The 16,436-nt window shown below is 43.1% G+C and overlaps 1 protein-coding gene across 1 annotated transcript; it reads right to left on the reverse strand.

The window, feature by feature from the left end:
• Positions 1–10,611: 10,611 nt before the first annotated feature.
• Positions 10,612–14,903, reverse strand: LALBA (lactalbumin alpha). The gene is given in 4 exon segments (NM_001082052.1): positions 10,612–10,945; positions 13,080–13,155; positions 13,964–14,122; positions 14,742–14,903. Coding segments are annotated over 4 exon segments (426 nt in total). The 5' UTR covers positions 14,875–14,903; the 3' UTR covers positions 10,612–10,887.
• Positions 14,904–16,436: the final 1,533 nt, after the last annotated feature.

Consider the following 16,436-nt stretch of genomic DNA (forward strand, 5'->3'; position numbering starts at 1 on the left):
GAAATTTATATGGAGACACAGGAGACCTCGAATATCTAAAGCGATCTTGTACAACAAAAACAAAGCCGGAGGCATCACAATACCAGAGTTCAGGACATACTACAGGGCAGTTGTAATCAAAACAGCATGGTACTGGTACAGAAACAGATGGATAGACCAATGAAACAGAATTGAAACACCAGAAATCAATCCAAACATCTACAGCCAACTCATAATTGATCAAGGATCCAAAACCAATCCCTGGAGTAAGGACAGTCTATTCAATAAATGGTGCTGGGAAAATTGGATTTCCACATGCAGAATCATGAAGCAAGACCCCTACCTTTCACCTTACACAAAAATCCACTCAACATGGGTTAAAGAACTAAATCTATGACCTGACACCATCAAATTATTAGAGAGCATTGGAAAAACCCTGCAAGATATAGGTACCGGCATGACTTCTTGGAAAACACCCCAGAAGCACAGGCAGTCAAAGCCAAAATTAACATTTGGGATTGCATCAAATTGAGAAGTTTCTGTACTGCAAAAGAAACAGTCAGGAGAGTGAAGAGACAACCGACAGAATGGGAAAACATATTTGCAAACTATGCAACTGATAAAGGGTTGATAACTAGAATCTACAAAGAAATCAAGAAACTTAAAAAGATCAAAACAAACAACCCTCTTAAGAGTGGGCCAAGGACCTCAATAGACATTTTTCAAAAGAGGAAATCCAAATGGCCAACAGGCACATGAAAAAATGTTGAAGATCACTAGCAATCAGGGAAATGCAAATCAAAACCACAATGAGGTTCCACCTCACACCAGTTAGAATGGCTCACATTCAGAAATCTACCAACAATAGATGCTGGCGAGGATGTGGGGAAAAAGGGACACTAACCCACTGTTGGTGGGAATGCAAACTGGTGAAGCCACCTTGGAAGTCAGTCTGGAGATTCCTCACAAACATGAATATAACCCTACCATTCAACCCAGCCATCCCACTCCTTGGAATTTACCCAAAGGAAATTAGATTGCCAAAGAAAAGAGCTATCTGCACCTCAATGTTTATTGCAGCTCAATTCACAATAGTTAAGACCTGGAACCAACCCAAATGCCCATCAACAGTAGACTGGATAAAGAAATTATGGGACATGTACTCTATAGAATACTATACAGCAGTCAAAAACAACGAAACCCAGTCATTCGCAACAAGATGGAGGAATTTGGAAAACATCATGCTGAGTGAATTAAGCCAGTCCCAAAGGGACAAATATCATATGTTCTCCCTGATTGGCGACAACTAACTGAGCACCAAAGGGGAAACTTGAAGTGAAATGGACACTGTGAGAAACAGTGACTTGATCAGCTCTTGTCCTGACTGTTGATGTACAATGTAATACTTTATCCATTTTAGTATTTTTTTTGTTCTAGTACCATTGGTTGAACTCTGTAATTAACACACAATTATTCTTAGGTGTTTAAATTTTAACTGAAAAGTGATCCCTGTTAGGAATTTGGAAAACATTATGTTGAGTGAAATAAGCCAATCCCAAAGGGACAAATACCACTTGTTCTCCTTGATAGGTGACAACTAACTGAGCACCAAAAAGGAAACCTGTTAAAGTGAAATGAACACTATGAGAAACGGTGGCTTGATCAGCCCTCACCCTGACTGTTGATGAGCAGCTTAATATGTTATCCCTCTTAGTATTTTTTTGTTTGTTCTACATAATACTTTTGGTTGAATACTGTAATCAATACACAATTCTTCTTAAGTGCTGAAACTTAACTGAAAAGTGACCGCTGTTAAATATAAAAGTGGGAATAAGAGAGGGAAGAGATGTGCAATTCAGGACATGCTCAAGCTGACTTACCTCAAACGGTAGAGTTAGAAACATACCAGGGGATTCAAATTCAATCCCATCAAGGTGGCATGTACCAATGCCATCTCACTAGTCCCAGTGATCAATTTCTGTTCACAATTGATCGTAATGATAGGACTAAGAACCAAAGGGATCACATAAACAAGCATAGTGTCTGCAAATACTAGCTGACAGAATCAAAAAGAGAGAGAATGATCCAACATGGGAAGTGAGATACACAGCAGACCCATAGAATGGCAAATGTCCTAACAGCACTCTGGCCTCAGAATCAGCCCTTAAGGCATACGGATCCAGCTGAAATGCCCATGAGAGTATTTCAGGCATGGAAAGCCAAGACACTCTGGGGGGAAAAAAATCTAAATGAAAGATCTCCATGAGTGAGATCCCAGTGGAAAGAATGGGTCATCAAAGAAGGAGGTACCTTTCTCTGAAGGGAGGAGAGAACTTCCACTTTGACCATAGCCTTGTCTAAATATGATCAGAGTCAGTGAACTCAGGGGGCTTCCATAGCCTTGGCAGCTCATGACAAGAGCCTAGGGTGATTACTGATGCCATAAACAAGAGTGTCAATTTGTTAAGTCAACAACAGGAGTCACTGTGCACTTACTCCTCATGTAGGATCTTTGTCCTTAGTGTGCTGTGTCGCTCCCCCTCTTCGTGGAGGAACGACACTGGACTCTGCGCTGTTCTTTTGTCTGCTTGGCCCTTCCCGGGTTTGCTGCTGGTCCTTCCTGGGTTGGCTGCCGACCCCCCCACCTCCGTGGAGGGGCGGCTCCCCCTGCCACTTTCCCCCACTTCCACGGGGGAGCGGCACACCGCCAGCCGGCTCTCTCGGGGGCTGCTCAGGTGTTATCCGGATGTTCCTGGTGCATGTTGTCTCTCTCCTCCTTTATAGTCCTCGTCCACCAATCCCAACTCTGCTACCCACACGCCGAGCATGCTGCTCTCTTCCAATCAAGAGCAGGATCAGCTCCTGCAGCTTATCAGTCAAGTTGGTGAGAGGCAGCTGCGTTGAAGTTGTTTACTCCCTTTCAGCGCCATATTGTGGGAGAGCAGATCCATAGAATAAGTCTTAATTCCAGTAACTTAGTCTAGTCCAAGTTGCTCCCCACAGTTCCCCCTTTCTTTTTATTTTTGGCGTTGATACGCGCCTGTCTTCGGTGCCCCACGGCACACACTCTGTTCTGCTTGCTAGAGTTGCCCACAGGTGCTTACAAGCCCTACCAATCAGGCAAACCGAATCCGGGTCCTCTCTTAGCCATGTTGTAAGGAGGTTTTTAGGCGCTGATGCGTGCCTGTGTTCGGTGCCCTGCAGTGCATGCTCTGCTCGAGCTGCCTGCAAGTGCTTATCACCTTACTAATCAGGCAGGCCGAATCCGAGCTCTCTCATTGCCGTATTGTGGGGAGACTTATTGATGTTGATTCGTGCCTATCTTCAGTGACCTGCGGCTCATACTCTGCTCGAGCTGCCTGCTGGTGCTTATCGCCTAATCAGGCAGACCGAATCCAAGCCCTCTCATTGCCGTGTTGTGGGGAGGCCTTATTTTTCTCTATTTCTCTATGTCCAGGCATTCCTATTTCTCTTATTTTACTTCTATCTGCCAGCATTCCTATTTCTCTCATTTTACTTCTATACTTCTGTTTCTCTTATACCTGCGGCTTCCCGGCGCCCGCCCCGAGGTGGCTTCCCAGCTCTGCGCGGCTTCAGCCCACGCTTCTCTCATCTGCGCAGCTTCCTGGCTTCGCGCAGGCTCCGCGGTCTCCGCGCCCTTCGCGCCCGCACCACGGCCTCCGCGCCAGCCCTGCGCTCTCCTATCTACTCACGCCCCATGCGCTCTCTCCGCTTGTGCCCCGCGCGCTTTCTCTGCGCTCGGCGGCTTCCGCGAATCACGGCCTAGCTCACGTTTCCGCTACCGGTCTTCAGTCTAAGTTCCCCGGGCTAACCTGACGAATTCCAACCTAGCTTATGTCTCCGCTTTTCGGTTTGGCTTCCCGTCTTTTTGCTCCCCAGGCTAATCTGACGGATCCTAATCTAGCTTACATCTCCGCTTCCAGTATAGTTTTTTCGCCTTTTGCTCCCCGGGCTAACTTGACGAATTCCAACCTAGCTTACATCTCCACTTCGGCCTGCCCCGCAGCTTCACTTTCCCTAGCTTATATTTTTCTCTACCCGGTATATTTCCTTTCTTCCAACAATATTTCTCTCTTTTCTCCTAGCTTCTCCCCACAGTCCATATCCGAGTCTGTTTCTTCTAGCTTTCACTTTCACTTTCAACCATAGATTTCTCCTAGCTTCCCCCCGTAGTCCGTATCCAAGTCTAAGTTTCTTCTGGCTTTCACTTTCAATCTTAAATTTCTTCCGGCACTTTTTCCATCCGGCTTTTCCCTAGGCTCTCTCTAATCTCTCTCCAGTATTTTCCCACTTTTTCCTGCTTCTTCCCTCCTAGGTTTCCTATCCGAGTCACGGCACCATTATGTCGCTCCCCCATTTGCGGAGGAATGACAGTGCTGTACATTGTGATTTAATGCTATAACTAGTACTCAAACAGTATTTTTCACTTTATGTTTCTGTGTGGGAGAAAACTGTTGAAATCTTTACTTAATGTATGCTAAAATGATCTTCTGTATATAAAGAGAATCGAAAATGAATCTTGATGTGAATGGAAGGGGAGAGGGAGTGGATAAGGGGAGGGTTGTGGGTTGGAGGGACGTTATGGGGGGGAAGCCATTGTAATCCATATTCTGTACTTTGGAAATTTATATTCATTAAATAAAAGTTAAAAAAATTAATTACAGAAAGCTTCCCCAATTTGGAGAAAGATAGGGATATCCACATACAGGAAGCACAGAGAACTCTTAATAGACATGACCAGAAAAGATCTCACCACCACACATTGTAGTCAAACTTTCAACAGTAAAACATTAAGAAAAGATTCTAGGAGCAAGAAGATGGTGGAATAGGGAGGGAGCTTACTGCTCCAGTCTAAGGGAAGATGGTTTTTAAAAAGTGGAAAGAGTACAGTCTCAGCAAAGAGGGATAAAACAACAAAGAAAAATTCATGCAAACTAGAGGGACACTGTGGACCTATGTAGAGGGTGTGGATGCACACAATTCAGGACCCCAGCAGCCAAGAGCCTCAGCACCAGCTTTGGAGAGTCTGCAACAGCCAAGCCACTGGCAATAAAGCTGCAGGAAGAGCCTGGCCATGGGCCTGGCTTGGAGCCCCAAAGGGGACAGTGTACCTGCCAAATTAGAGGAGAAAAAAAGGAGAGGCTTGTTTCTATCTCCCCAACTACCCTGCAACCAACATGCTGTAACAAGCCAATAGAGGATGGGTGCCATTTTGACATACATAACAACTGCACTGGGATATGTACAGCATGGAATATTACACACCAGTAAAAGAAAAATGAAATCTGGTCATTTGCAACAAAATGGATTAAACTGGAAAACATCATTCCTAGTGAAATAAGCCAGTCCCAAGGGCACAAATACCATATGTTCTCCCTGACCTGTGAAAACTAATATAGCACCTAAAAGGCAATCTGTAGAAGTGAAATTGACACTTTGAGAAGCCTACTTTGAACAGCCCTTATCTCAACTGTTGAGGAACAGTTTTTTTATACTGTTTATTGAACTCTTTACTTAACATAGAGTTAATCATATGTATATAAAGTTAATTGAAAATAGATCTTAGTAAAGAATAACAGAGGGAGGAGGAAGGGGGTGGAAGTGTAGGCGTGAAGGCAGGCATGGTGGGAAGTACAATCATGTTCCTAAAGTTGTAATTATGAAGTGTATGAAGTTTGTAGCTGTAAAGCTGTATAGTTCTGGATACACTCCTATGGACTTACTTCTAAGGGTACAGTTTTAAAACTTGCCATGGGACCCCAAAACCCCTTAAGCTGGGTGGCAATAATAGCATAGGATTAAGTGTTTGATAATAATAACAGATACAATTAAAAAGGAGTGAATGCTCCAACATGAGGAGAAGTCCATACAGCAGGCTCATAGAATGGCAATCACCTTAAGTAGTACTCTGACCCCAGAGCCAGCCCTTAAGGAATTCTGGTCTGGCTGAAAAGCCCAAGAGAGCAGTTCAGTCATGGAAAACCAAGACACTGTGGCGAAAAGTGTCCTACATGAAGGACCTCAGTGGGTGAGATCCCAGTGGAAAGAAGTTGTCATCAAAGAATGATGAACTTTTCTCTGAAGGAAGGAGAGAACTTCCATTTTGCCTATGGCCTTGTCTAAACACTTACCGAGTTTATGGAATCAAAAGTCTTCCATAAAAAAATTTAAAAACACTCATACTGAATAAAATCCTTAAAAACTTAAAAAAAATAAAATGGAGGAGGGGCTTCCATAGCCTAGGCAGCTCAAGTCAAGAGCCTCAGGTGATCACTGAGGTCATACGTAAGAGTGTTAATTGTTAAATTAATGACAGTAACTTCCTATGCAGGACCTCTGTCCTCAAAGAGTTGTATTATGAGAGTTAATAGTAAAACGTGTTCTCAAAGATTTCCTTCATTTTAGTGTATTAAGCGGAGGATATTCTTATGTCTCATAGTTGTGTCTAAGTGCTCTCAAAAGATGTATAATTCTTGGATTCTTTAAGTTTATTGTTTCTCAAAAGAAGAATGTTTTAAAAAAAGAAGTGAAATTAACTTCAAGATACAACATTGAACAGCCCTTATCTCAACTGTTGAGGACCAGGGTTTTTTTCATACAATCTGTTTAACTCCTTACTTAGTATAATCTTCATGTATAAAGTTAATTCAAGATATATCTTGGTTAAAAAGTGAGACTTTGAATAGGAGAGGTAGGAAGAATAGGGGTGGGAGTGTGGGTGGGAGGGCAGGTACGGTGGGAAGAATCACTGTGTTCCTAAAGTTGTATTTATGAAATGCACAAAGTTTGTATTCCTGAATTAAAAGTTTTCTTTGGGGAAAAAATAAAATAAAATAAAGAAATCTATCTTTTAAAAAATGCATATGTGAAGTATGTTCCCTTTATAGAGGTTTTAAAATTATTTTTTTAAAAAGGTGATCTTTTAAAATATGTTTTATAAATAAGAAGAAAAAGAAATCAGATGGGTCTGGTGCTGTGGTACAGTGGGTTAACACCCTGGCCTGAAGCACTGGCATCCCATATGGGCACTGGTTCAAGACCCGACTACTCCACTTCTGATCCAGCTCTCTGCTATGGCCTGGAAAGCAGTGGAAGATGGCCCAAATCCTTGGGCCCCTGCACCCACATGGGAGACCTGGAAGAAGCTCCTGGCTCCTGGCTTCGGATCAACACAGCTCCAGCAATTGCAGCCAATTGAGGAGTGAACCAGCGGATGGAAGACCTCTCTCTGTCTCTACCTCTCTGTGTAACTCTGTCTTTCAAATAAATAAAATAAGTCTAAAAAAAAGAAATCAGAAGGATCCAAATTTTCACTGGTACATGCTTAAAGATTTCACATCAAAAAACTGCAAAATGACCCTTACTTGATGAGAAGAATGGGAGCATTGTCATGGTAGAGAAGGAATCTGGTGAAACTTTTCTAAGCACATTTCTGCTAAAGTTTTGGCCAATTTTCTCAGTCTCCTAATAGCAGGGGTTAACATTCTTAGAGCTTCCAGAAACTCTATTGCCATGACCTTTGCTCTTGACTGGTCTGGTCTTGTTTTGGCTGACCACTTCCACCTCTTTGTAGCCATTGCTTTGGTTGTGTTCTGTCTTTGAGAACACCCTGGTAAAACTATGTTTCATCTTCTGTTCCAGTTCTTTGTAAAAAAATGCTTCAGCATTCTGATTCCATTTCTTAGAAATTTCCATTGAAAGCTCTGATCTCTGCAGCAGTTTCAAACACAACTGTTCTGGTATCCACTGAGCAGAAAGTTTGCTCAACTTTAACTTTTCAGATTTATGTAAGCTGGACCAACTAAGATGTTTGTGGCATTGGTTATTGTTTCTCCTGTAAATCATTGATCCTCTTCAATGAGGGAATGAATTGGACTAATTTTTTCCTTGAAAACGGATGTGGATGGTCTGCCACTGTGAGATTCCTGTCTTTTTATTACAAAAAACAGGCTTTTCCTTCAACATCACCCTTGTCACTCCTCAAAACGAGTTATTCATTTGCAAACCGCTTTTCTGAGACATTATCTCCATAAACTTATAAAGTATTAATTACTTCACCATTGTCTCCAACCTTCACCATAAATTTGATGTTTGCTCTTGTTCCAATTTTGCTAGAATTTATGTTATTCTAATAAAGAGTCTTTTCAAACTGATGTCCTTTTTCCCTGTTATTAGATTTCACATTTAACTTTTCATCATATTTTTGCCTCAAATCTCTTTTTAAAAAATTGAACGATTACCACCATAAGTAATATAAATAATACTTCGTCCTTTTTACAACTATCAAGCTTTTCCTTATTCTGACATTATGAAAGAATCATATTTGTTGTTCTTTTACCTCATCCTTCTTAGTGCCTCAAACTGCATCTTTTCAGCCATGTTACAACAAGTTAGTACAAGTTTATTTGGGTACAAAGGAAATATTTAAATCTACACAGAGTTTTTCATAATACATGATTTCCATAAATTTTTGGAAACCATATATATATATATATATATATATATATATATATATATATATATGGTGGAGCAGAAGATATTTGTAATGACTAAAACTGACAAAAGATGAGCCCTAAAACTCAAATGCAAAAGAATGCCAAAACAACAAAGGGGAAAACAGACAAAGGATAAACAGTGGTATATATGCAAGAGAAAACTCACATAACTGAAGAATATATGGAGCCAGCACTGTGACATAGCAGTTAAAGCTGCTGCCTGCAATGCCAATATCTCATATGGGCGCCGGTTCAAGTCCCAGCTGCTCCACTTCTAATCCAGCTCTCTGCTATGGCCTGGGAAGGCAGTAGAAGATGCACCGAGTCCTTGGGCCCCTGCACCTGTGTGGGAGACCCAGGGGAAGCTCTTGGCTCCTGGCTTTGGATCAGCACAGCTCCGGCTTTTGTGGCCATGTGGGGAGTGAACAAGCAAATGGAAGACCTCTCTCTCTCTCTCTCTCTCTGCTGCTTGTTCTCTCTCTGTGTAACTCTGAGTTTCAACTAAATAAATAAATCTTTTAAAAAAGAATATATGGAAAGATACTCAAACTCATTAGTGATTAAACAAATGTAAGGTTTTTTCTTTTTTCAATATTTTATTTCTTTAAAGTGAACAAATTTCATGTATTTCATGTATACAGATACCTGGTAAAATATACAGACGCTTCCCACCCTACTTTCCTCCCACCCACACTCCCACCCTTCTTCCTCGTCCCCTTCATATTCCCTCTCTTAATTTTTACAATGATCTACTTTCTGTTTACTTTATACTCATAAGATGCACCCTATACTAAGTAAACAGCTCAATTTTATCTTCTGAGCACTTAACGTATCACAGCTATGCCTAAGTAGATTCTAAAATTTAACCAAACCATAATCCAGTTGAACAGTTTAAGCTGTCTCATTATTCATCTCTTTCCAGAGGCCTTGTTTTCTCTTCCTCCATTACCACACACTCAGTCAAGGAAAAGGAAGACAGTCCCACAGAGAAGGTGGCACCCATTCACAGGGTCCCAGGTCTGCAAAAAAAAAAATATATATCCTCAGGCCCTCACTAGCCATTTCTATACTTACTGCTTTTTCCTTTCATTATTATACTTTCTATTATCCTCTTCCCACTCTTCCTCTCCTATTACTTTCATCTATGCACAAAGTGTAACTCAACCTAGCAAAGGACCAGCAAACCTACCAAACCATTTTGGCCAAAGATATAGTTACAGAGAGAGGTAAAGCCACAGAGAGAGAAAGAGGTCTTCCATCCACTGGTTCACTCCCCAGATGGCCGCAACAGCCAGAGCTGAGCTGATCTGAAGCCTGGAGCTTCTTCCAGGTCTCTCATGCAGGTGCAGAGGCCCAGGGACTTAGGCCATCTTCTACTGCTTTCCCAGGTGATAACAGAGAGCTCGATCAGAAGTGGAACAGCCAGGAGTCAAACCGGAGCCCATATGGGATGCAGGAGCCACAGGCCGGGGCTTTAACCTGCTGCACCAGAGCACAGCTCCAACTGCACAGATTCTTAAAAAATTATTGAGCTGAGTATAAGGTCCCTGTTCTATCCCTGGTTTCCAGAAAGAGTTCCTTCCACAGTTTGTCATGAGGATAAGGAAACACCTCAACTCTCTCAAGCCACCAGTTCAGGATTTGGGGTGCCCCTGCCCCTCCTGTTCCTTTCCCATCCCACACCTGTCAAAATCTCACCCACACTTCAAAACCAGCTCAAATTTTACCTCGTTCATGAATCCCTTATTCATCCCTTTTTCCACTTCTCCAATGAACATGAAGTATGTTTCCTCTTAGGAAGGATCATGGCACATTTTACCACTCCCATGATGCTTATGATACTATTCTTTATAACCATCAACAGCTTTCTTATCTCCCCCATTAGTCCTTGAGGAAGCAAGAATTTGACATTTTAGCAAATTTGGATCCCTCTATTGTTCCTCGAACACACTGGGTAATCAATAAAAGTTCGTTGAAGTGGTGCAGAAAGCAAACTGCTCCTCTCCCTGGTAAGGTCTTCAAGAGAGATGAACGGTGACCTTGTCCTGTGTCCTTGGTGACCACCCATTTACCCCGTTTCCTCCCTTCCCTCAAAGAAGAAAATACAACGGACCACTCCATATGAGGCCCTTTATTCAGTACAGAGGTGGGATCTGCTGCTGTAGTAAGAATGCCATCAAGGGCACTTAGCTGTAGTCTGAAGTCCAGTGCACCAATCACACATCATTGGAGAAGAGTTCGAAAGAGTCCAGTGGTACACTACAATGCTCAGGGATCAGGGACAAATCAGCTTTGGGGGGAGGGCAGGGGAGAAAAGAGGCCAACTGAGGTAGCATTAGGGAAGTGGAGTTCCAGGAGCATAGGTGGCAGGAGCGGCAAAGACAGCAGGAGCTCACTTCTTACAGACCCACTGTTCCAGGTTCTCAGAGCAGAGTGGTTTATGTGCCAACCTGATAATGGAGAAAGGGACAAGGTAAGTTGGTTATCTGCATCTTAGGGGGAAATTTCCATCTAGCCTCATTCTCAGAAGGGCTGAGTTGAAAGAGTGTGGGTGATAATGGATAAAAGATTTGCCTAGCCAAGTGGTGCTCTGAGCCATCTAGTGGAGTAGTCTCTGTTAAAAACCCAAGAAAAGTGTACAACTAGAAAAGGTGTGCAAAGCAGAGAGTAGCTAACCCTGACAAGGTTGTAGACAAAGGAGAACCTGTATACACCTATTGGTGGGACTGTAAATTAGTGTGTGCAGACACTGCGGACAACAATGTGGGCATTTCTCTAAAAACTAGAAATAGACTTGCCATGTGATCCAGCAGTCCCTCAACTGGGCATATACCCAAAAGACCTGAACACAATGTATCTAAGAGATACCTACACCACCATGTCTATAGCAGCACTGTTCACAATAGCCAAAATTTGGAATCAACCAAAGTACCCATCATCAGATGAATGGATAAAAGAAAATGTGGTACACATACACAATGAATATTATTCATCTATTTAAAAAAAGAACGAAATTCTATCATTTGCAGCAAAATGCACACAACAGGAGGATATCATGTTCAGTGAAATAAGCCAGACCCAGAGAGACAAATGTTGCATGCTTTTCTCTTATATGTGGGAGCTAAAATTTAAAAAGCAAACAAAAAAGTAGAAGGAAAGAAATGTCTATATGTATCAGTATTAGTAAAAATATGGTTTTGTAAAATTTTGTTTTATACTTCTGTCAAACCAATGGTTAAGAATGTTAAACTGGGGCCGGCACCATGGCTCACTTGGTTAATCCTCTGCCTGCAGTGCCGGCATCCCATATGGGCGCCAGGTTCTAATCCTGGTTGCTCCTCTTCCAGTCCAGCTCTCTGCTGTGGCCTGGGATAGCACTGGAGGATGGCCCAGGTACTTGGGCCCCTGCACCCGCCTAGGAGACCAGGAAGAAGCACCTGGCTCCTGGCTTCGGATCAGCGTAGTTCCAGCCGTAGCAGCCATTTTGGGGGTGATCCAATGGAAGGAAGACCCTTCTCTCTGTCTCTCTCTCTCTCACTGTCTAACTCTATCTGTCAAATTAAAAAAATTAAAATACTTACTAAAAAAAGAATGTTAAACTACCGTGGTTTAAGCCAGCGCCGTGGCTCAATAGGCTAATCCTCCACTTTGCGGCGCCGGCACACCGGGTTCTAGTCCCAATCAGGGCACCAGATTCTGTCCCGGTTGCCCCTCTTCCAGGCCAGCTCTCTTCTGTGGCAAGGGAGTGCAGTGGAGGATGGCCCAAGTTCTTGGGCCCTGCACCCACATCGGAGACCAGGAGAAGTTCCTGGCTCCTGGCTTCGGATTAGCACGGTGTGCCAGCCACAGCGGCCATTGGAGGGTGAACCATCGGTAAAGGAGGACCTTTCTCTCTGTCTCTCTCTCTCACTGTCCACTCTGCCTGTCAAAAAAAAAAACTACCATGGTTTAACGATTTGTGATTACTTTAAAATTTACTGTCTCTGTGAAATGGTCATTTTTTCCATTCAATTATTGTTTGTAGCCATTGTGCATATTCCCTGCTAACCTAGGGTCTTTTTGCTTTTCAGTTGTTAAACATCTAGTTCTATGAAGTATTAAGCCTTTTTATTGTAATGTAACTTTAAAATATGTTATCTGAAAAATCTAAAAAACAAAAAGAAAAGGAGAAGGAATGAGGATGGGAAGAAGGGGGGAAAAAGGAGGGAGTGAAGAGGGAATATCATTATGTTCTTAGAACTGTACCTACAAATCACAGTGAATCTGTTAGAAACTAATTAAAATTAAAACAAAAAAAAGTGCAATGATACAAAGGGCTTGAAGTAGGAGATGAGACTAGATGCCAGAATTGTATGTCCAAAGCCAGGTAAAGGGAGGTCTGGGTCTCAGCCCACCATTAGAGACCTGGAAGCTATGAGATCAAACAGGAAACTTAAAAATGAAAAGCTGAGTCTGCGAGAGGCATTTTGTTTTGGATATTATGTTCTGTATTAAATGATAAGGAGAGAAGAAAGTGGCACTGGGCCAAAGGGGTAAGAGGAAGGAGAGAGAAGGACAAAGTAAAAAAAAAAAATGAGAATTTACCAGTGGTCAATCCCTTCTTTATCCAGGATCTTCATGGCACACTTTACATCATCAGTAAGGTTATCATCCAAGAAATCTGGCAGGAGTTTCAGGGAAAGAAACCAAAGAGCTTAAAGGTGTTACCCAGAAAGGTTGTGGGTGCCCCTACTCCCTAGACCCAGTGGGTATGGGTCGTCTTTAAATTGAAGGCTTATGCTTATCATCTTTCTACATGAGAAGACCGATACGTGAATGCCTCTTGTGGGGATAAGACATTTGGTGTAGCAGTGATGAAGCCCACATTCTATATAGATGTGCTTGTATTTGAGTCTCCAACCCATTTCTGACCCGGCTTCCTGCTACTGTGCACTCTGAAAGGTAACAGGTGCTGGCTCAAGTGTTCAGGTCCTTACCTATAGTGAGTTTCAGGCTCTTGGCTTTGGCCTAGCCCAGTCCCAGCTGTTGCAGGAACTTGGAGAGTGAACTGGGAGATGAGATATCTCTTTGTCTCTCCCCTCTCCCTCTCCTTCTCCCACTTCCTCTCCCTCTCTCCTTCTCATCTCTCATCTTGAATTTTTTAAAAATACAATAGTTCCTTCCCCCGAGGAAGGGGCTTCCTTAGCTTCCCTAGGACATCTCTGGAAGAATCATCAACTTCCATGAAAATACAGATTATCAAACTTCAAGACTCTCAGTTCAGAATGCTTGCCTTTGAACTTCAGTGGGGACTATCTGGGGATTTGATCATGAAAACTCCAAACAGGTTCTTACTTAGCACTATAAATTCAAGTCCCAAGATTTTTGTAGAGTCCAACCAAATAATGAAACCAGAGGTGTGTTTGACACCAATAAAAGGAGATCATCGCCGGGAAAGGTCCCAAGGGAATAGGGCAGAGGCTGCTCACTTTCACAGGGGGTGTCACAGATGTTCTTCGACTGAGGGTTCTGTTTGCTCACACACCACAGCTTATCGCTGATCTGGAAGATTCCATATTCTGTGCTGCCATTGTTATTGACTGTAATCTTTGTGTCAAGGCCGCTGGTATGAAATAAGGTACATATCCCTGTGGAGAAAATGAGAAATATATATGACAGAGATGCCCAGAATCAGCAAAGATGAGGAAGTGTTGTTCCTAGAGAGAATGAGCCTTTCCAGCAAACCTCCAAAGATGGCAATACATCTAGGGTATTTTTATAATGCAGAGTTCCAAAAAGGATTAAGCAACTGAAGAAGAGAACAAATGGAATAAAAGAGGGGGCCAGCACTGTGGCATAGTGGGTAAAGTCACCTCCTGCAGTGCCGGCATCCCATATGGACATCAGTTCAAGTCCCAGCTGCTCCACTTCCGATCCAGCTCTCTGCTGTGGCCTGGGAAAGTAGTGGAGGATGGCCCCAGTCCTTGGGCCCCTGCACCTGTGTGTAAGACCCAGAAGTCCTGGCTCCTGGCTTCAGATCGGCACAGATCCGGCCATTGCGGCCAACTGGGGAGTGAACCAGAGAATGGAAGACCTCCCTCTCTCTCTCTGGCTCTCCTTCAATCTGTGTAACTCTCTCCAAATAAATAAGTAAATATTTAGAAACACACATACACAGATAAGCAGGGAATACAATATCCTTAGACAATTAACTGGAGAAGGGAAACAGATAAGGAATGCAATGAAACAAAGGAGCAAGGAACTCACACTCAGACATAGAGATATCTCTGTATCCATCCAGCTCCTTCAGCTTCTCAGTCAGCTCACACCTCGTCAGTTGTGTAGCCTGGATGCCGGGGAAGACGATGCTCACCAGGAGCAGAGGGACAAGAGGCATCATTCTGGCTGTCTCCAAGAACCTGAAATACGAGCTCCATTCAGTTGTCCCTCCTTTTATTCATGAAGAAAGCCTCAGGGGCCCTGGCATCAAGCCCTACGTCCAGGAAGAAGTTGAAGAGAAACTAGTCGTGCCAAGACAGAGACATAGAGCCTGCCAGTTTCCTTCCATCATTTCACCCTACTTTTCCTTCACCGCCTCCAACATCTAGACCATATCAGGTATTCTTCTCTGCCCAGAGACTTCCAAGCACTTGACCTTGTTTATATCTTTGTTTATTGTATGGTCAGTTCTCAGAAGCAGGATGTGCACAGCCCACTCTAGGAACAAAAGCCTCAGGGGCAGTGCAGGGGAGGTAACCAGAAAACACACTGAGAGTCCACAGCCAGCTCCATTTTCCCCAGGAAACACACACAGTGTGGAAAAGGAGTGTATGGCATCACATCTCAGGATGAGAATTGGCACTTGTCCAAAGAACCTATGGAACAAGGTCCAGAAAAGTCCCTTAATATAATGGTTTATGAAGATTCAGAAACAGGAATAAAATATGGGAACATAGACTATAAAAATCAGATGCAACTTGGAAATTTCTAGCATCCTATGAGCTGTTACCAAGTTTCCCACTTCAATTACCACTAGCATAAATATCCAGATACTATTTTGGCATTAAGATGTTATGTAAATACAAAACAACTAACTTGTAACAGACTTGTTTCTGGGTAGAATAGCTTTTATACAATCTCAGAACTGACCACAGAAAGTTGGAAAGAAGGTATATATCTGGATTTATCTGGAATCTTCTGATTGAGTCATAAAGTCAGTGGCCCTCAGCAAGTAGAGTTGAAGGTACTAGTCCAAATAATTGCTCTAATTTGCTGGCATCAGTTCTGATGTTACTGTGCCTATAGATGCTAGCCTCCTTCATGACAAGGCTCACCCTCTATTTTCCAACCTCTAAACCTTATGTCTTACATTTCGGGGATTATCTGTCCCAGCCAAAGTATTCATGACTTAAAAACTGAAGGTATGGCCGGCGTCACGGCTCACTAGGTTAATCCTCTGCCTTGCGGCGCCGGCACACCAGATTCTAGTCCCGGTCAGGGCGCCAGATTCTGTCCCTGTTGTCCCTCTTCCAAGCCAGCTCTCTGCTGTGGCCAGGGAGTGCAGTGGAGGATGGCCCATGTGCTTGGGCCCTGCACCCCATGGGAGACGAGGAGAAGTACCTGGCTCTTGCCATTGGATCAGCGCGGTGCACCAGCTGCAGCGCGCCAGCTGCAGCGGCCATTGGAGGGTGAACCAACGGCAAAGGAAGACCTTTCTCTCTGTCTCTCTCTCTCACTGTCCACTCTGCCTGTCAATAAATAAATAAATAAATAAATAAAAACTTAAGGTATTCCAAGTTAATATCCCCTCCAAGTTTTCAGTGTCAGGAAAGAATCCTGCCACTTTAATCCTGTCTTCTACCATCGACAAGCAGTGCAGGAGCTGGCATGGGTGAAATAGTGTGAAAGGACTTCATGTACCAAGGGAGGAGCAGAGCTATGTGTTCTGAAACAGCCAAAGCT

Source organism: Oryctolagus cuniculus, chromosome 11 (assembly GCF_051225735.1).
Source record: "Oryctolagus cuniculus isolate XC-2025 breed Fujian yellow rabbit chromosome 11, ASM5122573v1, whole genome shotgun sequence".
NCBI lineage: Eukaryota > Metazoa > Chordata > Mammalia > Lagomorpha > Leporidae > Oryctolagus > Oryctolagus cuniculus.